At 34.6% G+C, this 27972-nt stretch overlaps 1 protein-coding gene across 1 annotated transcript; it reads right to left on the bottom strand.

Moving 5' to 3' along the window:
* LOC148940103 (uncharacterized) lies at positions 1-25942 on the bottom strand. Its single transcript, XM_089106473.1, has 3 exons — positions 25921-25942; positions 5133-5735; positions 1-2656 (listed from the first exon to the last, which is right to left on the bottom strand). Exons 2-3 carry the CDS (start codon positions 5407-5409, stop codon positions 2517-2519), a joined length of 417 nt encoding a protein of 138 aa, XP_088962599.1. The 5' UTR covers positions 5410-5735; positions 25921-25942; the 3' UTR covers positions 1-2516.
* Between the last annotated feature and the right edge of the window lie 2030 nt (positions 25943-27972).

Raw genomic sequence — 27972 nt, 5'->3', positions numbered from 1 at the left:
TCAAGTAACAAAAGTATAATACAATCATATGTACATATAGACTAATACAATAAAATACACTAATACAACATGTAGACTATGAAATGGAACTTATTAAAACAAAAACAATACTATAATCAATTGAGTCTAAGATGCTTTTTGCCATATAGAGATGAACAAAGTATTGTTTACACCATATTTGGCAATAATAATTTATAATTATTAACAAGAAAATAATCAAACAATTAGAAAAGATAGGTATTTATTGAATAGAATAATATTACACAATACTCGCGCAAAAAGTTAATAACTTAAAACTTCACTGATCAAAAACTAATTACAATTCGTCAAAATAAAAAAATTTCTATGTGCTATGACCATTCTAACAAATTTAACCAACCTTTTAAAATCATCAAAAATTTTACCTTTTAAAATATCAGAGAATAAAGAAACTACTCGGTTTCTGTAGAGTCTACTTGAACAGCTTGAATCAATAACTTTCACCACTACCATTCTTTTATCCTGAACATAACCTCCCAAAAAAGGCAAAAAAAAAACCCAAAATATAGTTCGAAATTTGTAATTCTTGAACTTTTTTGTTTTATTAGGATCGACAATTAGAAATCACGATAATTTTAAGATGCGAGATACTTCCAATATTTTTCAACACGAGACTTTAAAAGGTGAAGGATGAGCCCTCTAGTCCCCCTGGATATACCTGTGTTTCGTTAAATTTTGGATTCAGTAACTTCTGATCCTTTTTGTTTTAGGAACAACGGTTAGCTGCAGCAAAATACCAGTCTGCACGAAAATGCCGGTCTGCCGTGAGAATCTACCTGACCAACGCACAACTAAAACGTGCGTTGGGAAAAGAATATGACGAAGCACTCCAGCAGGAGGATATTAAATACTTATTAAGAAGATTCAACTATTAAGACTGATATGAATACAGGAAGTTTTATGCTGAAAAATCCTTGGAGATCTTCAGCGTAGTTCTCGTGTTATAATCTCAATTCCTTAGTGGCCTTCAATCACCATAATTTTAATTTCATTTGTTTCTTCCCATTCTTCTAATTTTATGCATTTCTAGAGGCAGATGTCAGATATGGTATTTGGAAATCTGAGACTGATTAGAAACGTGTACTCTAGAAAGAATACTCTAAATCATGGTTACTCTGAAGCGACTGGATGGGCCTATCGCACAGCAAGACTAACAATTTATGTGTTAGACTACGTCAACAAGGTGCTTCGAGAAGGCAAAGAAGGGGAGGTGCTTCTCGAGCCTTTTTATCGATTATTGAAAGTCGTGACACGAGTAGGTGAAAACAAAAATCGTGCTTCAGAGTTATTTTATCGAGCTGTTTTTAGATTAGGTAAGAAATAAATATTTTTTTTTGTTCTTTACGAAATAAACTTATTTATGTTCAGGAATTGGGATTGTGGATAGTCTTTCAAGTAAGAAAATGTTGAGGAAAAAGTGATATCAACGACGTTCTGCAAAATTGACTTTTTTTTAAGTGCCACAGCCCTGTCCCCCCTAAGAACCTTCCGATATCCCTTTAAAAGTATGAACCTATGTATTCACGACATTGTATAGACTAGGAAATTAACTGTATGAATTATCTGGGGAGGAGGGGGGTATTATTTTTCACAAGTTGCACTTTTAGACACCCTGCCACAATTATTTCTCACCTACATGTGCTTATTGCCAAGATTGTATATGAGGAAGGCCGTCCGGGAATAAAGTTTTGGACGAAATCAGCTAGTTACTTTAGTTACGCTAGTTACTGCAGTTTCTTTAACCTCTTCTATAAACAGTTTTGTGAAAAATGCTCGGTTTCAAGGATGATTTAAAACTAAAGAAAATCTATAAAAAAAAATGATAAATAAATTAGAAAAACTGGAAAAACGCTGAAGTCAGTGAAGATAAAGGTTAGCTGCATACAAAATGTGTTAGCTATTATTATGCTGCATATTATGAAGTTAAAATTGTTTTTTTTTAACATGTTTCCTTCTCTCCAGGCAGTTCTCTAGGCTTATAGCAATTTATTTTTCCGTTAATTATTTTCATTTCAAATTAATTTTTCTATGTTAATTTTCTGTGATTTTGTCTTCCAATAAGTTGTCCTATAACTTGAATCTGCGGTAAAATATTGCAGACTTAGCCTTTTATGCCCAAAAGTTAGAAGAGCTATATCTAACATCAACGCTGCTTCCACCATAATAAGAGAAGTTTCTATCCCCTTAAAACCTTTTTGGACATAGTGGAATTAAACTGGAACATTAACCTGATCTCTATTTATTAATTTTCTGTTTTTTATTACAAAGGGAAACTTTTTGGGCTTCGATATATGTTGTCTATCTATCTATGACATCTAAAGCAAACAGGATAAACTAGATACAAGGAAATACATGAAAAAGAAGGCCTAAAAACACAGACAAAGAGAGAAATAGGCTAAAGACAAAATTAAAAAAAGAACTATTAAATTAGGGGCAGAAAAACTACTGTTCGGCAACCTCTACTCAGGGAAGAACATTTACCTTATGCTTGATAGACGGAAAGACTGTGAAATCATTTTAAATATAACAGCAGAAATTGGGGTTGGTGGCTTGATCGTCTCTTCTATTGGAGGTGGTATTTTCAAATCGGCCAGAGTTCTGACCAGTTTCATGTAACCTAAAATAATAATGAGCTTATAAAACTAAAGAGAAAAAAACTGTGAAACTAAATTTGTAAATGGGGTAAAAGAGATATAGATGCTCTAAAGCCGTGATTCCCACCGTGGGGCGCAAGTCCCCCTGGTGGGGCACGGCAATGTTTTGGCGGGTCATGGGCAGGGCGTGCACCCTTTGGCTGACTATACTTAGAACCTAATTTTTGATAAAAAAAGAACATAAATGACGTAATGACGTCAAATTCATCTCGTGATAATCACGTAAATGACGTCACATCCATCAAAATTTAAAGAGCAAAAATAGATACACTATAGTACTGAAAAAACATAATACCTTGCATAGAATGTGTTTGATGCACACAATATTTTCCATTAGCTTAATATATGCATTTAAGTGACACGAAAAAAAAAAACAACTAAGTTAATGGCTTTTAATCTTCCTTTAGACGAATACACGTAAAATTTTAAAAAACAACATTTAAATATCAAGAGGGGAGGCATCAGGATTTTAAAAATGGCTAGATGGGGCATGGCCCAAAATCTGTTGGGAACCCCAGCTCTAGAGCCATTGATGGCTCACATGACATCGACGATTGCGGAAATACATAGAAAGTTAACAAACTTCAAAATTTTCATATAGAACGAAAGATTATATTCTGTACATTTCATTCCTTTAGTGCTTGAAGTGCCAATTACCTACATTAAAATCTAAAGAGCGACTTTCGGTCCAAGACCAAGTGAATTAAAAGTGACTTTTTTTACTTTGTGACATTTCGCTAAAATTAAAGCCGCAAGCAGAAGAAACACAACACCTAAATAAAAAAGCCAAAACAAGAGTGGTGATTCATACTGTAGCGTAACTCATGGCAACCTTGTATGTTTTAAGGCTTGGCATTGAGTAGCCACAAATTGACTTCCAAACATTTTCTCTCTATCTCTGAATATGACTTGTTTCATCAATTTTTTTCACACAATTTTGTCTTGCTTTGTTTAAATCATAAGAAGAATCTTAGGAAATACGCTGTTGTGAGCATGGATACATAAAACAATACTAAAATCAAATTTTTAAGAAAAAAAATAAAGTATAAGCCGAATCTTTCAACGTCCATATACCGATAGCAATCCTAAAAAAAAGAAAAAAAAAGAAAAGAAAAAGCAGAGTCAAGACATAGTGAAAATATGTAAAACTGCTGTAAAATCTTACCCTAGCTTTAAGTGCTAATTTTTTTTTACTGTAAAATTAAGCTACAGCTTTACGCACTCAATTTCTTTTTTTAAATCAAAATGAAGCCACAGCGCATGACGTACTAATTTTTTATCACCTGGCCAAGATTTTTAAGGTAAATTTGTGCCACAGCTTTAATTAATAATTTTTTTTTTTTTATTATTATTATCATTATTATTATTTTTGTCAACTGCCCAAGGTTTTATTTCAAAATTGTGCCAAAGCTTTACATACTAATTTTTTTTTTTGTGGGGGGGGGGGCGCCGGGAGAATGATTGTAAAGGAAACTTTTGCAAAACCTTTTTTTGTCAACTGGTCAAGATTTTTAAAGCAAAATTGTGCCACAGCATTAAAGACTCGTATATTTTTTTCTTTTTATTTATCAACTGGCCAAGATAAAAGTTGATATCTTGATATAAAACACATCGGATATATAATCTAAGCACCAACTTGTAATTAAAAACATTAGTAGTGCACTTGTGCTTGTAATTAATTACAAATTTTATCGACTGTTTTACCAACCCACAGCGATATTTCAGCAAAAGCACAGAGAAACTACAGTCGAGTAATAGTGAAAATAGATAAAGCTGCAGTAAAATTGCACCATAACTTTGCGTATTCAATTTTTTTTTCAGTAAAATTCTGCCACATTTTTTCGTGCTGAATATATTTTTTATATTAACTGGCCAGGATAAAAGTTGATATTTTGCTTATTAGAAAAGTTGATTATGGATGACTTATGTATAACTTTGAACAAAACACAGATAAAAAATATGAAAATTTACACCTTCAATCTTCCTTCTAGACAGGGCAGGATATTTTTCATAATTTTATTGACACATAAAGCCTGCATGGAAAAGGATAGCTTATTTCGTCCAAAACTTTATTCACGGACGGCCTTCTTCATATACAATCTTGGCAATAAGCACATGTAGGTGAGAAATAATTGTGGCAGGGTGTCTAAAAGTGCAACTTGTGAAAAATAATACCCCCCTCCTCCCCAGATAATTCATACAGTTAATTTCCTAGTCTATACAATGTCGTGAATACATAGGTTCATACTTTTAAAGGGATATCGGAAGGTTCTTAGGGGGGACAGGGCTCTGGCACTTAAAAAAGAGTCAATTTTGCAGAACGTCGTTGATATCACTTTTTCCTCAAGATTTTCTTACTTGGAAGACTATCCACAATCCCAATTCCTGAATATAAATAAGTTTATTTCGTAAAGAACAAAAAAAATATTTATTTCTTACCTAATCTAAAAACAGCTCGATAAAATAACTCTGAAGCACGATTTTTGTTTTCACCTACTCGTGTCACGACTTTCAATAATCGATAAAAAGGCTCGAGAAGCACCTCCCCTTCTTTGCCTTCTCGAAGCACCTTGTTGACGTAGTCTAACACATAAATTGTTAGTCTTGCTGTGCGATAGGCCCATCCAGTCGCTTCAGAGTACCCATGATTTAGAGTATTCTTTCTAGAGTACACGTTTCTAATCAGTCTCAGATTTCCAAATACCATATCTGACATCTGCCTCTAGAAATGCATAAAATTAGAAGAATGGGAAGAAACAAATGAAATTAAAATTATGGTGATTGAAGGCCACTAAGGAATTGAGATTATAACACGAGAACTACGCTGAAGATTTCCAAGGATTTTTCAGCATAAAACTTCCTGTATTCATATCAGTCTTAATAGTTGAATCTTCTTAATAAGTATTTAATATCCTCCTGCTGGAGTGCTTCGTTATATTCTTTTCCCAACGCACGTTTTAGTTGTGCGTTGGTCAGGTAGATTCTCACGGCAGACTGGCATTTTCGTGCAGACTGGTATTTTGCTGCAGCTAACCGTTGTTCCTAAAACAAAAAGGATCAGAAGTTCAAGAATTACAAATTTCGAACTTATACACATTAGAGCAATTGTTGTAGCTTTTGTGACATTTCTTTATTTTTATTTTGACAAATTTGCAAAAACGTGAGTAAAAAGTATCCGAAATTAAGCGAATCACAACCCTCAAAACAAAACTTTTGGTCTCAGTCCCACTGAATAAATTCCCCTTTATCTTCTGAAAGAGTGTATCTCCCATTTTCATAATTTAACACGACTTATTAATAAGGTTTTAACCTTCTACGAAAATATTGTTTGCCTGAGGATTTAAAAAAAAATTAAAAAATTCCATTTAGCAGGACAACGTGGCTTCATTTTGGTATACAGCACACCTTCATTTTGGTATACTGACCTCCTTTTTATTAAATATCAGCTTTTCTCATAAATCCCAACATTTTTATAAATTTTGCCAATTTATGTGGCTTCTTATACTTTGTCTCTCCCCAGCCAAAATAAATTTCTTCCCGTATCCCTGATTTAGCTGTATAGAAATGTTTAATTCATTATTTTTCCTAAATCATTTGGTCCACACGATTTATGGGTCCAACGCCATAAATCGTGTGGGAGGCGTCACGTGCCTCAGCTCCATTCTATTAGTGATAGTTAAGTCGAGAGCAAAAGCAACCGTACGAATTGCCTAGGCATCTTCCGTCCTAGAGAGACTCACCAAATCTGGCGCAACCCTATTGTCAGCCGCTTCATAAAAATGCGGATACTCTATGCATCTGTATGCTCCATCCTACAAAATGGCGCAAAAACTTTGTCAATAACCCCCACAACTTTGAACAAGCTGGGTGTAACTCAAACCGAAGGACTCCAAAAGATAACGAGACTCAGCTGGTACAATTTTATCAGTAATGCCAACCTCCTGACCCATTCCAAGCATATTTCATTATCAAACAGTTCGTGGTAGCGAACTATAAGTAAGGAGTGACACGACTCAAGGTAGTAACCAAAACTCTAAAAAACGGAATATTTATACCAATAGATACATCACAAGAATGACATTTTTATGCTGATTTAGTCTTACCCATCCAAACTTACGCGCCGGAGAAAATTTGCCTTATTTTCGAAAAAAGGGAAAAACAACCCCTAAAAGTCATCAAACTTTAATGAAAATCACACCATCAGATTCAGCGCATCAGAGAACCCTACTGTAGAAGTTTCAAGCTCCTATATTCAAAAATGTGGAATTTTGTATTTTTTGTCAGAAGAAAGATAACGGATGCGTGTTTATTTGTTTCTTTTCCTCAGGGGTAATCGTATCGATCCAGTAGTCCTAGAATATCGTAAGAGGCCTCATTTGAACGGAAATCAAAAGTTCTAGTGCCCTTTTTAAGTGACCGAAAAATTTGAGGGTAACTTGGCCCCCTCCCACGCTTATTTTTTTCCCGAAGTCACCCAATTAAAATTTTGAGATAGCCATTTTGTTCAGAATAGTCGAAAATCTAATAAATATTTCTTTTAGGATGACTTAATCCCCCACAGTTCCCAAGGGAAGGGCTGTAAGTTATGAACTTTGCCCATTGTTTACATATAGTATTGGTTCTGGTTTATTGGAAAGCCTTCAGCACAAGAAAAATAAAATTAATATGCAAATTCCATTTTAATTATTCAATGACGGTGAGCCAAAATAAAAGCTGCATTAACTAAAAAACGATCAGAAATTAAATAAACTAAAACAAGTTTTTTAACTGAAAGCAAGGAGTGACATTAAAACTTAAAACGAACAGAAATTATTCCGTATATGAAAGGGGCTGTCCCCTCCTCAACACCTCGCTCTTTACACTAAAGTTTTTTATTGTTTTAAAAAATAAAGTTGTAAGACAGAGTCAAACTTTAGCGTAAAGAGCAAGGCGTTGAGGAGGGGACAGCCCCTTTCATATACTTAATAATTTCTGTTCGTTTTAAGTTTTAATGTCGCTCCTTACTTTCGGTTAAAAAAAACTTGTTTTTTTATTTAATTTTCCCTGTAAGTAACGCAGCGTATGGTGAGATGGTACAGCCATCTTCTCCAAATGCCCAAAGAAACGCCATAATGAATCGCCTACAATTGCAAACCCCGTGGCCGCTAGGTGGAAACGATCACGTGGTCATCCAAGAATAAAATGGTCTAAGAGTCTACACCAGTTCCTAAGCAAGGCAGGAATAACATTTGAGGACGCAGTCACGGCTGCTCAAGACCGGATGTCATAGAGGAGAATGGCGTCTGATCTTCTGACGCTCACGCCAAATCGAGAGGATAATAAACTCCAGTAAGTCTTTTTATATAGCATTTTTAATTTTTTTATTTTTTATGTTATTTTCAAGCACAAAGTAGCTCTTTAATTAAATTTTTAAATTATTTTTAGTTGATAAATATTTTCATACATGAATCAAAAATATTCTGCATTTTTTAATTTTATTTTTTAATATAATTATTAAAACTTTTTCATATTAACTACTTAGAAATACTTTTAATCATTAATGTTGTTTGGCTTCAAATATAAGACTTTTACAATGTTTTTCACAAAAATCCCTTTATATTCTTTTTTAATACTGTATTTAAACATAATCTAAAGGATTTTCACTCAAGAAGGAACAAATTTTCACTCTTAGGCTAATAATTGAGAAGTGCCTGCGTTTGCAAACACCTTTGGTCCTCAGTTTTATAGATTATGAGCAAGCGTTCGATTCTGTTGATAGAAGAGCTTTAGTAAAGGTTTTATCTTTGTATGGTATACCAGAAAAATACATTAAAGTGATTAGTGCTATGAACAAGTATAACACTGCTGCAGTTAAGGTAGGAAATGAGGTTAGCAGCTGGTTTCGTATTAAATCAGGAGTCAAGCAGGGCTGTGTTCTTCGCCTTTATATGGATCATTTTGATGGACTTTGTCTTAAGGAGCACAGGAAAGGCAATGGGAGACCACGCAATCAAATGGGGAGGAAAAACTCTTCTGGACTTATATTATGCTGCTGATTTAAGCATCCTAGATGAAAGTGTGAGCAAAATGAATGAAAATTTTGAGGTTTTGCGAATTCAGGGTGCTAGAATAGGTTTAAAAATTAAAGTTAAAAAGACTAAGTCACTAAGGCTAGGAATAAGTGAAGATGAAAAGGTGACCTTAGGTAATGAAAAGATTGATCAGGTGGGCATCTTCACTTACCTTGGTAGTATTATTAGTAAAGATGGTGGGAGCAGTGAAGATGTTAAAAGTAGAATAGCCAAGGCTCAGGGTGTTTTTTCACAGTAAAATAAAAGTTTGGAAGAATAGGAAGGTAAGTCTGCAAACCAAGATTAGAATATTAGAATGACAGTGGTCAAATAAGGCTCTGAAGCATGGACGCTCTCAAAACCGGATGAAGATTTGCTAGATGTTTTCCAGAGAAATTGCTTAAGGATTGTTCTGGGTACCCGGCTGACTGACCATATTTCCAAAAACAGAGACGTTTTCAACTGTCTAAGGACTTAAAATATGTTGAAAACTTTTTAAGAAATAACCTTCCATCTGACATTTTTATAAGAAATAAGGAAAATGCCAGTATATCTCTTAGCCATGAGTTTCATTTGTCCAAGGTTCGGGTGGTTTACAAGTTTAATAAACTTTTGTTTGAGAATTTCCAAGATTCAGATGTTTTTTATACTCGTCATTGTCTGGGTCCAGCAATTAAGAATTTGTCTTCTAAGCCTCTTAATATTCAACAGGAAGCCGTTTTGTTGAAAGGTTCAAAGTTCTGTTTTCCAACACCAGTCTCCTATTCAAAAATAAATTCAAAGGTGGAGTCAGGAATTATGGCTTTTATAGATAAGGTTGATACTCCTCAAGATCTTAGAGCTGAGATCGTAAGATAACTAAAAACCTTTAATATGAACTTAATTGGTAAAGATATCTCACAAAAAAAATGACACTAAAATCTTTTCATATTTGAAACAGTATAGAATACTTAATATCCACTGAGCCGAGCATTGGAACCCTATCGTAGTCACGAATACTAAAGATTATACTAATAACTTGAAATCCATTATTTCTGATACTGTTACGTACAAAAAACTTGATTTTGATAATACGGATAAATATGTAAAATCAACAAGAAAGGAACTGGAGTCAATGAAAAATAATTTTCACATTACCCCACAGTTTTATAACAAATATTATCCTAGGGGTTATTCAGCACCCAAGATCTATGGTCTACCTAAGATTCATAAGACTGGATCCCCCCTCCGCCCCATTGTGTCAACTTTTCTGTCACCTGTTTCAAAATTAGGAAAATGGTTGTCGGTAGCTTTGCGTCCACTTTTGGGAACACAAAAATCATATTTAAAAAATTCGACTGATCTTACTAACAAATTGCGCAATTTCACGCTGGAGGAGACCTCAGTTCTTTGCAGTTTTGATGTTGTGTCCATGTATTCAAATTGTGATTTAAAAAGGTGCGAGGATATTTTAAAAAGTAAATTAGAAAAACACTTTGATTTAATAGAAGATGTGATGTTAGCCAGTTTGGATATTGATGTCATTATGAAACTAATTATGCTGGTAAATGAATTTTCTTTTTATTTCGGTTTTCGAGGGGAGTTTTATAGACAAATTTTTGGGTTACCTATGGGGGATTCTCATTCTCCTTTATTTGCAAATCTATTCATAGATGTCATTGCAAACTCCGCTATAAGCAGTTTTAGAATCTCCCCTTGCTTCTGGGGTAGGTTCATGGATGATGTGGTGTGCGTTTGGAAACATGTGTTGTACTCCTTAGACCTTTTTTGTAAGCATTTAAATAGTTTTGATAATAATATTAAATTTACAGTTGAATTTGAGGATAATAATAAATTACCTTTTCTGGATATTTTATTAATTAAAAGAGATTTCCATTTACTTTTCTCGATTTACAGAAAACCTACGCACAATGATAGGTATTTAAATTTTCATTCTTGACACCCTATGTCGATGAAAAGGGGGGTTGTAATTTCACTAGTGGATAGAGCCTTTAATATCTGTTCCCAGGAATTTCTGGATTCGGAATTGTTATACTTGAGGGATATTTTATTTTGTAATAGTTATCCAATTAAGTTCATTGATAAAATAATTGAAAATAGACGGGCCAAACATAGTAGTAGGGTTGTTGAGGTTTCTCAGTCTTTAGATTTAGTTGTATCAAAAAGCTTCATTTCATTACCATATGTACCTGATTTGGGGGAGAAACTTTCACGGGTTTTACGTAAATTTGGTATTGATACATGTTTCCAATCGCTGAGGCCAATGAGTAGTTTTTTTAGTTCTGGTAAGGATTTAACTCGGGGAAATTTAGTAAGTGGGGTGTATAAAATTCCGTGTTCTTGTGGGAAGTTCTATATTGGTAGGACTCACCAACAATTTGTTGAAAGGTTTATTGAACACCGTAATTCAATAGAAAAAACCCTACAATTAAGCAAGCCTCCAGAAACTTTCGTTTCAGCTTTAGCAGAGCATATTTGGCTTCAACCAGATCATTTTGTAAAATTTGATGAAGCCTTGGCTATTTCTAATGATAAGGGGTACACCCAATGGGCCAGGGAAGCCATAGAAATTAAAAAACATATGTTTGCTAACCTTTCCATAAATATGGACGAGGGTAATTTAAATATTGACCCAATTTATGATAACCTTCTAAAGAGTGAATCAATTGTCAATAAGGGAGTAAAGATTTTAAATAATCACCAGGGGACTATTTTACCTGTTAGACCAAAACGATTTGCTTCAGTAATAGCTAACAAAAGTATTATTTCGCAACTGAATAATTAAAGTAATTTTACAGTTTTTTTTTTTATTTTTCCTCAGTTACTCTGGTGTCCTCACTGAAGTAACTCTATATTAGCATCTTTTCCCTACGTGGATTAGTTTGCGCCGATTGTACATTTTTGGTTTTTTTTGGTGGTGGTTTTATTGGTTTTTAGTTTTATCTTGTTTTTTTTTTGTGTTTTTCGTGCTGAAGACGCCTTGTTTGTATACAGGCGAAATATCCGCGTTGTTTTGTTTCTGTTGTTTTTCTTTTCTCTCCACTGGCCACAGTCTCGTTTGTTTGTTTTTTTTTTAGAGATTTTTCTCTTTGTTGGTTTTTGGGGCACCCTCACCCGGGGGCCGTAAATACAGGCGGAGGAGGAAGAAGGCTCCTCAAATGTAAACTCAGCAGGGCCCACTGGTGTGTGAACACGTGCTATGAGTTGCAAACCTTCTACCATTAATGGGTTAAATTGTATGGTGATGCATAACACCATCATGGGACGATCCTTTAGAGGAGGACAATTGCGACAGGGCATAAGATCGAGTTCTGTTGACAACGGACACTGCAAAGGGCAGCCTCAACCCTGTCACGGTGCCCGCAAAACTGGGCACCTTTGGTCAACTCTATTCCCACTTGAGGAGTGGTGACCCTCGAGGAAATTATAGCCTAGTAAACGACAAAGCATTTGCACAGGATTCTGAATAATGGATAATTCTTCTGGGATTGCTTTGTTTTGGCAGGCGTTTTGGGGTTGAAAAATCTCTTCATAGCTAGTTTATATACTATGGGTTGCCTCCCCATAGTATCATAATTATTTTAGGCATGGATATACAATTAGTTAGAGGTAATAGGCTTGAGATTGCTTCTGCAGGATTTCTACCTGTGATAATAAAATAATATCGCCAAGTGCTGAAAACCATGTTGTGACCAAGATGGACCCAGGATTGGACAAAGTCTCCAATCATACTGGAGGTACCAGAAACTTATTGCTGTCCGGTTCTAAACTGGCTTAAGCGCTTCGGTGTATACTTGAGAAGATGTGTTGGTCCCCTTCCTGCACTGGTACCCGGGACCATTGTTTTTCCTAAGGCCAAAATAATTTCAATGATTTCAAGAATATAAAATTGTAACTTGGAATGTTACGAAAATAAAAAATAACTATTGTATCGAAATTTTCACTGGCAAATTCAAACGATCTAAACTGGACTTGTTAGGACTTTCAGAAACACATATCCCAGAGGTAGGAAGAATTAGTTTAGGTAATATAATATTTATTTATTCAGGCAGGAAGGATGGGGTACATCGACAGGGAGTAGGGCTCATGCTAAGTCTTGTTTAGGCCAGGAATGTACTAATAATAGTATACTAATTGCTAATTCTACGACTAAAAAGTGAAGGGTATCAGTCATAGTAGTATATGCCCCTGTAGAACCGACTAACAAAGATATTAGTGGCTCAGGTGAATTTTACTTACATTTACGGGAACAAATAGACAGGGTCCCCGGTAGAAATATGGTGTTTTTATCAAGAGATTTTAACGCCCAGGTTGGCAGAAGTAGGGATAGATGGTATCCTAGCCTAAGTAAATTTGGTGTAGGAAAAGAAAACAGTAATGGATACATACTTCTGCAATTTTGTAGGTAAAAAAATCTAGTTATAGCCAATACAGTAATTGTTCATAAAATAGTCCACATGTTAACATGGTATTCATATGATGGTAAGACAGCTAGCCTTACTGATTATGTTATTGTAAACCAAAGACTGGCAGAATCAATGCAAGATACTAGGTTATATAGGAGTGCTGTTATTGATGTTAAAAGTAAAGTATACCATCTAGTAGCACCTAGGGTTGATTTAAAGCTGAAATTTCAAAAGGTCAACTACCTCCCAGGACGTTATAACATTAGTAGACTCCAGGATGATAATTTCAGAATAACTTTCCAGGAACAGTTGAATACTAGACTAAAGAGTTTCAAATTTGACAATGTAGAAGATGGATGGAATAATTTCAGGAAACAATTTGTGAACTTGCTGATAGTGTCTTCTGGAAGAGAGTTAGGAATGCAGCTAGGGATAATCGTTGAAAAACTTTATGTTTAATAGAGAAGAGAAGGAACTTGCGCAAAGATTATCTGAGTGATACTTAAAAAGAGATGGGCAGAATATTTTAAGGATGTGCTAAACCAAGATAGAGTTGCAGGAAAAGATAGAGGACTATATCTTATATATATATATCTAGGACTATAATGAGAGAAAGGTTGAGATGGCAAGGGCACGTCCTGCAGATGAAGGATGACAGATTGCCAAAGATTGTCCTTTTCAGCCAAACCATCTTGGGCTAAATTGAAAGCAGGTCATCCGCGGTTGGGATGGAAGGATGCCGCAAAGAAAGATTTATGGAAAATGGGAACTTTCTGGGAGGGTGTAAAGAGTGATCCTTTGAATAGATTGGGATGGAGGAGGAGCGTGTGCAGCTGTGTGGGCCTCAGGCGTCTTGGTGCTGTGGTGAGTTGTTAGTAGTAGTAGTATGATTAATTAGACAACAGGGATGTAAAAAGTTGTTCTTGATGGTCAAGGCTGTATCTAGGGGGGGGCGGGAGTTGCCTGCTTTGACTCCCTCCCCTCCCTAAATCTTTTCCCATTTGTATAAACATAGCAAAATGCATGTGAACAAATTTTCGGTGCTTTCTTAAAGGTTTTCTATGTACCCCCCCCCCCCCTCAAGCAAAAATCCTCGACATACCCTTGCTGCTGGTCATGCCTACAACTCAAGACATGAGATCTTGAGTTTTATTGCTGATTGTTTGTGATTTTTGAATTATGACAACATTGATAATGGACGATGCTACTAGTTTTTTATGGTTGATGTCAGATTCTATCATGGGAGCACTGCAGACAAAGAGGGAGCAGTCAATGGATTTGTCTTCCGTTTGGTAGAATCTATGCAGGGGTAAATATGACATTTTACTACACGCAAATACAAAGAAAGAATATTCATGTCAATTTTATATACTCCAAATTTAGATGGGAGAATACTCCAGTTTGGAGACAATACTCCAAATTTAGATGGGAGAAACCATGAAAATGTTTATCAACGTTTTTTTTTCGAGTGGATATTCAGAAGAACAACAAAATTGACATTTTCCTCTTTTAATATCACGCAACATTTCAAAACTCGTCTTGGAACTCAACAACTTTTTGACTCCTTATCCCCTATTGGTCACCTTCTGCCCCTAACTTATTGAGATCACATAATCTTCACAATTCAGTGTGGCAATAAAGGAGAGAATTTACGCAATGAGAAAGATGCTACTATTTGTATAATAACCGACATCAAATCGTAGAGAATCTATTTTGCAATCTCAAAAAGTGTTTCCATTTTGATGTCCTTGGTACTTCAAGGGAATTCAATAACTTAAAGGATCACCCTGTTTCGCCCGTCATAAACTTTTTTTTATTTTTTTGGACAAACTATTTATGTTGGTTATTTATGATGGTTGATTGGACCTTTACAGTGGATATTTCTTGGGAGGCTTCAAAGTTTATACTCAGTTCAGAAACAAAGTATACTGATAAGAAGGAAACTAAGTAATCAAAAATGTTGCCCTGTTTCACAACATTAAAACATAACTGAACAATTTTCTTGCTGTTTCTACTTTACTGAATTACCAGCTAAATAAAATTTGTATTAGACAATACCATATCTTTAAATAAAAGATCATTGTACAATTCTGTGCAAATTTCTTGAGAACTGCAAGCTGTAGATTAATAAAGTCTTCAAATTTTTACTTTGCATGAAAAGAGATTTGTTTCATGTATAGAAAAAATAATTAGTAAAAACCAATGAAAACTGAGTTCTGGTAAAATTTTGAAATTTGAATTTCCTAAAGGCAAACCCTACCTTGAATCTAAAGTACTCAAAATCCACATTTTAAGACTTTGAATCCTAAACGAATGGAAAAACACCCAAGAGAGCAAGGTTTTCGAAATTGCTTTTCAAGACACCTTATCGGACATGTTGCAGACTTTTGAAATCAGAATCATGTGAAGAATTGTTATTCTGTATAATTTCAGGGCCCAAAATCAAGCCCCCCCCCACCAGATTGACAGACTAAGACGCGTTGTACTATTGTAATTCATGATCATTCACATATCATTTAAGGAATGATCCTATATGATTAAGCCAGCGATTAAAAATCGTTAAAATTGTAATACAAGTCAGTTAAATCAAATTATGCTAAGTATACTGTTCAGTCTGTTCACAGGTAGTATTTTATTTATATCCAAGTTGGAATTCAAGACATACAGTCACTTATTTTAAATGAGAGGTTAAAATTGGAAAATGAGCATCATAGAATAGTGACAAAAATATAGTATAAATAGTAATTATAGTATGTCAAATATAGTCCAATTTAAAACCGATCAGTGTAAAATAACCTTAAATTTTCTTTTTCAAGGAACATAAAACTCAAGAGACAAAAATCTTACTATAATGCTAATATATTACTTCATACTATATTACTATTTTATTGCCTATCTTAATGCACAAAAGTGCACAAATGACATAGTAGGGAAGGAAAAAAACAAAAAAAAAACACAACGAATATAAAATTAACATTTAACCAATGACAAGATTATAAAAAGACGTTCAGGAAAGAAGAACCCAAATTTGGCAGCCTTTCAAACGATTCAGTTCTTCTTCGGATAGCATCTAAGGGCCTGTTGACTCCATATCTGGTCAACACAGTGGTGTTGCTAGTCCAAAGGGGAAGCCAGAGCAGGTATTTCGCATATTTGTACGCGAACAACAAAAACATTGTAAACAAAACTTAGGATACGGCAACTAAACTTAAATGGATACTGGAGTCAAATGCTCTTGGGGATCAGGAAAATAAAGTAATTTATCGTTTTCAGCACCATATTCCAACAAATCAGGGACAAGATGATGCTCATGATTGGAGCTAAATTTTTTTTAACCCCAAACTGATTATCTAATGCATAACACTTAGTTGTAATTTCATCATTAACTATTTCAAACAATTTGTAAAGTACAGGGGAAAGATAATCAGTCTGAACAAAGAGCACTGGTAAGAAGGTTTTTCCTTTTTAAGGACACAACTACCTGTACCAGCACCAAACAGATTCGGTACTATTTCATAGCAAAAAATCATTTGATAAAGCAGTGCCAAGTGTTGAACTAAAAAAAGTGGAGCCAGCTTCAAGATGCTTAGCACAAATGCCACTGGTACCACAGGATTTTTTTATGAAGCTTAGGAATACAGCAAAGCCATAAAGAACAAATGACGGTAAACTGAGGTCATTGCTACACCCAAGTAAACATTCATCAAGTTTCTTGTCATAGCCACTTTTCAAGACCGCATCAGGTTCCAAAAATTCAGCACTGAAATAATTACACAACTAGTCACTTGTAAGTAAAGAATTGCTACACTTGGATTTACTTGGATGCAATACTTTATTAACTTTTTTCACACAAAGTTTGGGTCATTACATGCCACGTAAGACATTACGGCAATAGAATATGCTTGATGCAGTTTCAAATCTTAACTCATATCAAGTAAAATCAGACTTTCGGAAACAGTAGTTCCAGACTTCTAAGACAGGGACTGGAATGGTACTTTTATTTTTACGAGGAGAGCATTACTTACGCTTTGAAAAGTAGGCAGGTCAATTTTACCCAGTCACAGATTTCATGCCACTTGCTGATATCACCTGATGTAAGTGGATCAGTTAGAGCTAACAGGATGGGAAAAGTGTTGCTGATTGGTAGGTGATCTGATTTCTTTAATGAAGTAATAACAGAGGTTTTCAAGTTCAACAGCATTTCAGGTGAGCAAAATTTGAAATCAAGAGCAGATAGGCTGCCAGAACTATGGATATATGTGAATGCTAAGCTCATCTTTTACTTGAACAGCCTGTGAACACATGCTACACAGGATATTTGATGCCTGAGTCATAGAGAAAATTGTAATTCAAGTCGCCAGCCAACATGACTACCAGATTGCCTGATTACCTATATTATATTACCTACATGTTTTGGAGGTTTTTGCATCCCTTTCCTACAAACAATATATGCCCCAGGGCATAACTTACAACGCCTTCCCCCAGGCCCTGGGTGTTGTGACGACACCTGAGTTTTTGTTATCTGACTTTTGAGCAATTTTTAACATAATGGTTATCTCAAAATCTTTATTGTATCCTTTTGGGGAAAAGGGGCGTGGGAGGGAGGGGGGCTAGCTGCCCTCCAATCTCTCTTGACTCTAAAAAACTGAACTATAACTTTCAATTTCCAATCGAATGAGCCATCTCTGAATTTTTTACGAGCATCCCTTCAATAAGAAACATATATTCCCCCAGGGCATAACTTACAATACCTGCCCTTGGGCCCTGGGGGGCTTTGTTGACCCCTGAGTCTTCGTTATATGGTCTTTGAACTATTTAAAAAAACCTATCTCAAAGTTCTTTTCGGATGGGTTTGACTTTCGACTATTAAAAAGGGCACTAGCCCTTTAAAACTTTCAATCGAATTAACCTTTTTCAAAGTTTCTATGACAACACCTTCTATAAAAACCTTATATGCCCCCAGGGCATAACTTGAAACCCTTGCCCTGAGGGAGTGTCCTCCTCAAAAACATATTTTCTATCTGAAAATCAACTATGCTGAACAAATGGCTATCTCAAAATTTTGATTGGATGTGTATGTGGGAATGATGGGCTTTGGGAGGGGGGGTCTAGTTGCCCTCCAGTCACCTTCGACTCTCAAAAAGGGCACTAGCCCTTTGAATATCCAATCGAAAGAGCCTTTTTTGAAGTTTCTACAACAACGCTTTCTATAATAAACCTTATATGCCCCCAGGGCATAACTTAAAACTCTTGTCCTGAGGGTTGTGGGGGAGTCTCCTCCTCAAAAACATATTTTCTATCGGGAAATCAACTACACTGAACAAAATGGCTGTCTCAAAATTTTGATTGGATGTGTTTGGGGGATTGATGGGCGTGAGGGGGGGGGGGGTTAGTTGCCCTCTAATCACTTTTGACTATTAAAAAGGCACTAGAACTCTCGATTTCCAATATCCATGAAGATATTGGGTAATATTGGATATTGGATAATATCCAATATCCAATATCCATGAATAAGCCCCCTTTGGAGTTTCTACGACAACCTGTTCCATATGAGGTGCCTCTGGGAAAAAAATAATAAATAATAATAAAAGATTGGAGCCAAATGGCCTTTACTATAGGCAACGCTATAGTATTGCCTCTGCCCAAAAAAATTGGAGGGCAACTAGCCTCCCTCACATGCTCATTTTTTCCTCGAAAGTCACCAGATCAAAATTTTGAGATAGCTATTTTGTTCAGCATAGTCAAACATATAATAAATATGTCTTTGAGGATAAATTCATCCCCCAGAGTTCCTGGGGAAAGAGCTGGAAGTTATTAACTTTGCTCATTGTTTACATATAGTATTGGTTATTGGGAAATACACAGACCTTTTCAGGAGGGATTTTTTCTGGGGGGGGGGAGGGGCCAGAGGAGGGGGTTACGTGGGAGGATCTTTCCACGGAGGATATTTTCATGGGGGGAGGGATATTTCTAGGAAGGGGGGCGCCGGATTTCCCAGCATTATTTAAAAAACAATCAAAAATAAAATAAAAAAAAAGATTTTTTTCAACTGAAATAAAGGAGCAACATTAAAACTTAAAACAAACAGAAATTATTCTATATATGATAGGAGCTGTTTCCTCCTCAAAGCCTCGCTCTTTTTCGCTAAAGTTTGACTCTTTCTCACAACTTCATTTTTTTAAACAATAAAAAATTTAGCATAAAGAGCAAGGCGTTGAGGAGGGGACAGCCCCTATGATTTCTGTTTATTTTAAGTCTTGATGTTGCTCCTTGCTTTCATTTAAAAAAAAAAAACTTTTTTTTTATTTCATTGGGAAAGGGTGAGTGCATGTTTGACCATTGGTGTTCAAAAAAAGCTAAGCGTATTAAGGTGAAGCGTTCAGGGAATTTTGAATGGAGTGTTGGACTAAATAAAAACACACTATGTTCATGCAGGTTGTCCAAAGAGTATATCTCTGGAATAGCTTAGGGTATAAAGTTGCAACTTCTAAGGAATTATGAGAAGGAGGATCAATTGACCAAAAGGCAATTTGTGAATGCTACTACTACAGCTAATACTAAAACTACTGAAACTGCTACTTCTGTTGCAACTGCTACAGAAGCTATGGACATTAAGTTGAAAACTTCAGGGTTGAATAACCCAGGAATTGCTTAGGGTATTAAGTTGGAACTGTCATGTTATGTTGGGGTGGAATGATGAAAAAAGCACTATGTGCATACTGCTACTAATGCTGTAACTACAACTAGGCTACAACTATTACAGACATTGAGGATATTAAAGTGAAGATTTTAGGGAATGATCAGGGGGATATTGAACTAAATCAGAATACACTATATGTATATGACTTGTCAAAAGGGTGTATCAGCAATATCACAGTAACAGCATAGAACAAGTTGAATCTTTCAAAGTATCTTGGTAGGGATGTCTAAATAACCAAAAGGCACTATGTGCATGCTACCACTATTACAACTAGTACTATTTCTATGACTATTGTTTCTAATAAGGTAAGGAATGTTAAGGTGAAACACAGGGAATGTTAAAAGGGATATTGAACTAAATCAAAGCACATTATTCATGCAGGTATCAAAATATATATCAACAGTATCCCAGTAGCAGCTTAAAGTTTTAATTGGAATTTTAAGGACATGTTGAACCAATAATAACAGCACTCCTATCCACTATCCCATTTTTTTTTTTTTACTGTGCTTATCTTTATTGTTTATTTCTATTTACTTCACACACAAAGATGCAATGAACCACAGCAGAAAAGGAACTTTTGATAGGCACAATATAAAAAAAAAACAACATTCAAATACATGTATCACCAAATACATTCAAATACATGTAATAGTTTAATATTTAATAATGAAAGAATTAAAAAATTAATTAAAATAATTTAATGAAATAAATATTTGAAGATAATATAAATTTTAATGATAAAAGAACAGCTTAATAATAATAATGAAAGAACTAAATAATAAGTTGAGATCAATCATGCAACTATTGATAAGCTGCAGTTGACAAATGTTGTCAAAGTCCATGATTTGTTTTAAAAATCTTGTAAAAGGCAATTTTTTTGTTTTGCCATTGTTTGCCCACTGAGCTGCTGAAAGGAGTGAACCAAAAAAAGCTATGTGTGGTTTAGGCTTTGCTGCTGCATTTTTTTTATTATTTCTTTTTTTTGCTAATCTAGCATAGACACACTAGGTGGTAAACATTCTACCATAGAAATGCCAATTATTCATAAGCCTTTTTTGTTTTCAATAAAAAAAAAACAATTCCCCCCCCCCCCTTCACATTTGAAAATACATTGTATGTCTCTCCTCTATATTTGTAAGTATTAATTATATGGTTAAAGACTGTAGATTATCTTTAATCACACACATAATTTTATTTCAGGTAGTATTTCAACCTTTCAAAAATAATAACCACCTCTACTTTAATACACTATCATTCTGATATGCTTTGTAAAGTCAGAAAGACTTTTAGCCCCAAGACACACTTGGTATTTTTTACCAAGTGTTTCTTAGAGGTGTGTAGGATATTATTGCAATTGACACATTGGGTAGAAGAAAAACACACTTGATAAAACATACGTCAATGGAAGAAATGCAACTGTCTACTGTCAAAACAATAAACAAAGGACAAAATAAACAATTGTTTATTTTAATGCCTATGCTGAGATGGAAGCAGAAAAAATGGAAGGGGACACACTTGGCAGTTTTTTCTTCTTCATTTTTTTACTGCAGATTAATAAGGGTGTTTACAGAGGGTATATCAGAAAAAACAACTAAATAGGAAGTTGTATTTTTTTTTTCCTTGGAAGGGAGAGGATGATGGTAAAACAAATGTTAGATAATTTGATTAGGGAATGTCCAGAAATTCAAAGAAGTTTGATGCATCAGGGATTTGGACCCAAATTAGGTCCTGCCTTCAACCCTAAGCAAATAAAAGCCTATTTATTATAAATAAATAAAATGAGAACCAGGATTGTGTGCCCTAAACTAAATAGTATTTTAACAAAACTTGAGTTCATTTATGTTTGAAAATTTTTATCAATTGGTTTACAAAATAGAGGAGGGATATTACCTTTCTAAGTGTAAGAACATCAAAATCTTTAAATATTTCCATTATAAGCTGAAAAAAAGACAAACAAAAAAAATACTCAACTGGTCTTCTATCCACAGGGCAACTCTAAAATTGCAATTTTAACCTATATTTCGTAGGGAATACCTTATTTTACCAATTTTACTGACCAGGACTTTTATTTTATGGTAATTTTACAACAGTATACTTGAGGTTGTAACAAGAATGGGGCTATAATTCTGTCAATAGAACCTCAAAGATTATATACATTTTCAAACCATATATTAGAGTATTTTCCACACTATCCATCAACCCAAAGCATTATAGTAAAACTATTATTAAAAATCACAGTCAATCAGCCAGAGAATTAACCCCAGAAAAGTACCTTTTTATACATTATGCAAAGGAAAACACTCAGGAAAGAGCATACAGCCTTTTCTTAGTTGGAACAGTAAGAACAAACCACAGGGAATTCTAATTAGAGCTATTGGATTGGTGGCACATATCATGCAGTATAATATGCTATGATTACTGCTCTAATAAACTCCATAATTGTCACATTGTGCTACTTTTTCTTGTGTCAGTTTTTTATTGCACAAATAGCACAACTTGAGCATTCTATTTATAATACTTTTTTATTATTTCTAAGCACAACTTTGGTTATATTGCTAGTTCCAATTCAAAAAGTAGAGTTGCTGCCAAGACACTATAAATATTGATGCTTCTTATGTAATAAATTTAGAGATCTTGAATTGAGAGCTGGAATCAAATTAATTTATTTTAAAATTTCACCAGTTTCAATTTAAAAGGCATTTATTATTAAAACCCTAAAAACATTATTGCATTTTATAGAACTGCTGAGAAGAAAAAAAAAAAGAAAAAAGATCCTTCTCATGCAGAATAAGAACACTTTCTCATTCTGAGAAACACTTTCACAGAATGAGAACACATGCAGAACACTTTCCTTATTTTTCCAGCCAAGAACACTGTAAGTTTTCTATCTTGGTTTTTGGCCCAGGCAACTCTAATGGTGCAGTTTATTTGGCTTCCTATGCAGGGTTTTTGGCCAATATATTTCTAATGGTGCAGTTTATTAGGTTACAGCACTATATTAGGTTACCTATTTAGGGTTTTTTGCCAAGGCAATTCTAATGGTGCATCTTATTAGGTTTCAGCACTTTATTAGGTTTCCTATATAGGGTTTTTGGTCAGGGCAATTCTAATGGTGCACTTTATTCAGTTTACTATATAGGGTTTTTGGCCAAGGATATTCTAGTCGTGCACTTTTTGTTTTGATCTGATGTTCAAGTTCTGTATATACTGCAAATCCCAGAGAAGCAACTTTTGAGAAGACAATTCTGTTATAGAGTATTATATGAAAACACAGTTTTTTTGGTAAAAAGAAAATAAAAAATTAATATTATTTTTGTTAAATATAAAAGGCAATAGATATAGTAATTTCATTGAAAATGAGCCATTAAACAGCTCTCTATGGTGTTCTAGGCCCTGCAAGCTGCACTGGGAATCTTTGGACTCTAAGCAAGATTCTAAGTCTGAAGATTCCATTTCAGCCCTTTTGGAACATATTTCTAATTTTCCAAACCATTTGATGTTTTTCAATAATGTCTCTCTGATTTCTAGGGACCAGGGTTTAAAGCCAAATTTTTTTGTAAATCTTGAAATTAAAAAACATTTATTCAAGAATACAGCTTTAAATCATGACACAGGTGAATTTGGTTTGAGCTCTATCTACAATAATTTATTAAAATCTGATAGAGTAAAGTTCAATTCACCCAATGTAGTTAACCTCTGTCCAAGTGTTAGTTCATTCAATGCTAATGAACTGGATCCAAGAAGGTCTAAGAGACTAGCTTCTGCTTATGCTTTGAAAAGAATTAGATTATTAAACAATATGTAGTTTTATTTTATTTTGCATATAAACTATTGTTTTTACTTGTTTTTGTTTTGTTTTACTACTGATGATGGCCACTGCATATGTGACCAAAATATCTAGTATTTTTTGTGAAATTTTATCACTGTTTCTGAAAATGACTATCTATTAAAAGGATTTTATTCCTATTTGAACTTTTAATAATTAAGGAAATTAGGAACTCATTACCTTAAATTGCACTTGCGAGCAATAGGACGAATCCTGTGTCCTCCAGCTTCAGTGATGATAGTTAATCATCATCTGTGGCATCCCAAATGGTGCACCATGGTTTGTTGAGCCACTCCCTATCCACTGATGACTTGAACGCATCCACGCTGTTAGAGATTACTGTTTTTTCACTAAGGGAGTGCCACAAGCTGACAACTCTATTTGAGAAGAACTTGCTCCTTAGTCTGGTGTTGGCTCATTTCCGGAAAAGCTTTTGAGAATGTACACAAGTTCTATTTGAATTGTCTGGTTGGAAAAGGCCAGGAATGGTATCCTCAGCATCTAGCTCTTTTGATGATTTTGTGTAATTGGTTGAAAGATCTTCAGGGATACATTGCAGATGGATATGCCCCTCACAACCATCAAAAGCAATCCAAAAACACCCAAATCAGGTGCCATGGCACCTTTAGGGGGACTTTTAGGGGGTGTTTCTCCACTTTTTTGAAAATAAGGCAAATTTTCTCACATTTGTAACTTTTGACAAGAAACTTGACAAATCTTATATATTTGGACCAGCATAATAAGCTGATTGTTTTATATAGACAATATTTATTTTTATCTGTTTTATAAACTATATGGCCAAAATTCAAGAGAAAAGGCTCCAAATCAATTTTATGACGACAAGTATGTTCATCCAGTTTTCTGTTTAGATTTAAAAAAAAAATAACCATGTTGGGAAATAGATTTGGTGTGACCAGAAAAGCAAAACTGTACCTTGTTTGTTTATTGAGAGGATTATTTTTTATTGTGAAAAAACTGACCATTTAAACCCTACACTAGGCCTATCACTCAAAACTGAAAAAAATGTCATCTAATTATTAATAACAATTAAATTTATTTATTTATGAATACCAAAATACTGTAAGCTTAATGACTTTAAAAAAAGGTAAACTTTTCAAAGTTCATATTATTTATTTACAAATAAAGTAGACATACCACTTGATGCCTTTTTTATGCTCTTTCTAAATATAATAATCATTTTAGTTGGAAATGAACTTGACCCCCACTCCTATATATATATATCAATTCAGGGTATATATTTGCACATTAGGGGGGGGGGGTTACTTTTATTTCAGATTTAAATGAAGTTTAAACTTTAACCCCCCCCCCTAATGTGCAAATATAGGTCAATATCTACAAAAACATATTATTGAGTTAGGAATAAAGTGAATACACCATTCAATGCCTTTTTTAATGCTGATTACAAATATAATAAGCATTTCTATTGGAAATGAATTTCAGAGCCACCCCTTTATAGGCTATACCTAACCTAACCAAACCATTATTAAGTTAGGACTAAAGTGAATACACCATTTGATGCTTTTTTTATGCTGATTACGAATATAATAAGCATTTCTATTGGAAAAGAATTTCAGCCCCCCCCCCGATATAGGCTATACCTAGCCTAACCTAACCCTGAATTGGCATATATAGGGGGAGGGAGCTGAAATTCATTTCCGATAGAAATGTTTAATATATTCGTAATCAGCATAAAAAGGGCATCAAATGGTGTATTCACTTTATTTGAAACTCAATAATATGATTTGGTATATATTGACCTAGGTCAATATATACAAAATCATATTATTGAGTTAGGACTAAAGTGAATACACCATTTGTTGCCTTTTTTATGCTGTTTACAAATATGATAAGCATTTCTATCGGAAATTAATTTCAGCCCCCCCCCCCCCTATATATGCCAATTCAGGGTTAGGTTAGGCATAGCCTATAAAGGGGACCAGAACTTAACCAACTACAACAGTCATCATAAGGAGTGATTCAACAGGATCGAAAGTCCTTATTTCACTCCAAGCTGTGATTTAAGGTAATAGAAATGCTTATTATATTTGTAATCAGCATAAAAAAAGGCATTGAATGGTGTAGCCTATTCACTTTAGTCCTAACTCAATAATATGATTTGGTATATATTGACCCATGGCTCTAGTTTTAATTGATGTAGGTTATTGCTTATCGTTCTCGAGCTGAATTAGGTTATCAAGAACAGAACTACCAACGTACCAACTACCTTTCTAAGAACCTGATTTTTGTTTTCTTGCAAAATGTCTGTTAAATGATAAAAATGAAGAAAGAATCATTAATTATACTATCGCTATATATGTTTTTTTAAACGTTTCTCAACTGATTTCTTAGTACAAAAATATGATCTTCCCATTAGTAATAGTTTTATTGAAACACTTGTTTTGGTATTACTATACTGTGGGAAATCAAAAGTAGCTTTGGATTTCTATACAACTTTTTAGAATAAAAAACGATCTATCGTAATTCAAGCCAAGAATCTGTCTTGAAAATAAAAATTAACCGAAATTTTAGCCACAAAATAATTATTATAAAAGAGAAAATATTATCCTAAGTTATTCCCTAAGAAATTCAAATTTGTATCACATAGATTTTACTCCAGGGATCTCCTTTTGTCCCTCAAGGACTTGCTTTTGATATCAGAGTTTGAGCTTTCAAGTTCAACAATATCCAAAAGGGAGTGTGGTGGTGATATTCACTATTTGGGAATGCGGGCGCTCAACTGAAGAGTTGAAGAAAACCCTACAAAAACCCTACTTGACCAACAAAATTTCTCAGAAGCGATGTTCCTTCCCATCTCAGTCATGAAAACAAAAGTAGCAATCTTCCATAATAAACAAAAAGTCCGAATACCATAGCGTAATAATAAAGGCTCATTATTTCAGCTTAAAGCTAATCCCAAGGCCGTACCCAGGGGGTAGGGGGTTTGAACTCCTCTCCCCACATCCCCCGAAATGTATATCTTGATCGTAAAAACGTAACAAAAATGGATAAAAACAAATTTTGTATGCTTCTTTTGATTTTTTTTGTGTGTAACCCCCTATCCCCCCCAAACAAAATAAAAATAAAAAATCTTTGAGTAATCTCCCCCCCCCCCCCCCGAAAAAAATCATGGTTACAGCCTTGGCTAACCCTATGATCTTGGGTTTCACCTTGGACTAACGACTCAAATGGAATGCTCAAGTCAAAGCTGCGAAGAGTTCTTGCATGAAAAGAATATTAATCCTTGGGTGACTTACTTTCTTCTCTTGGGCCATTCTCTCAAGGTTCTGCTTGATTTTTATAAGAATTTTTATCAGATCAAAAATTAATTATGGACTAACGACTCAAATAAAATGCTCAAGTCAAAGCTGCCAAGAGTTCTTGCATGAAAAGAATATTAATCCTTGGGTGACTTACTTTCTTCTCTTGGGCCATTCTCCCAAGGTTCTGCTTGATTTTTATAAGATGTTTTATCAGATAAAAAATTACTTATGGACTAACGACTCAAATAAAATGCTCAAGTCAAAGCTGCCAAGAGTTCTTGCATGAAAAGAATATTAATCCTTGGGTGACTTACTTTCTTCTCTTGGGCCATTCTCCCAAGGTTCTGCTTGATTTTTATAAGATGTTTTATCAGATAAAAAATTACTTATGGAATAACAGTATATATCGATTGTGAGGGATTTTAAAGTTCACCAACTAGCCGGAATTTCTTTGATATTTGATCGGAGCCAAAAGCTATCAGTAAGAAATTTAGAAAGATTCAGGCATATGGCTCAGAAAACTCAAAGTATCGGTTAACTTTTGAAAAACTGTGTAATCAATCCTTAGGGAGAATTGGGGCATAGGATATTTTTATTTACAATTGCCCTACCTGACAAAACGACCAATTATCTTTCCCTTGTACGCCATTTCATCCCGTATGGATGATGCCAACTGCTACTTTATTCCTCCGACCAATTGCTGAAAACAAACAAAATATCTCTCCAGCAATAATTCACGCGGAATTCCAAAGATTTGAGTAACAGAGTTTCAGGATTTCTTAAACGTTTACACAGATGGCTTCGTAAAAGCAAGTAAAGCAGCAATTGCTACGGTCATCACCCAGCTAAACCTTCACACTTCGAAACTGGTCCTTGAAGGTTCCTCTGATCTCATGGCTGAAATAGCTGCAATAAGCAAGGCTCTAAAGGTAGTCCACACAAACGCTCCTCCCATAGAAAAGGCACATGTACTCTCAGGATTCCCAATCATCTTTATAAATTATTAAGAAAATTCA

The sequence above is a fragment of the Artemia sp. Qi Xiang Cuo genome, chromosome 20, assembly GCF_049724085.1.
Source record: "Artemia sp. Qi Xiang Cuo chromosome 20, ASM4972408v1, whole genome shotgun sequence".
NCBI lineage: Eukaryota > Metazoa > Arthropoda > Branchiopoda > Anostraca > Artemiidae > Artemia > Artemia sp. Qi Xiang Cuo.
This window is presented reverse-complemented; position numbering and strand designations above follow the sequence as displayed.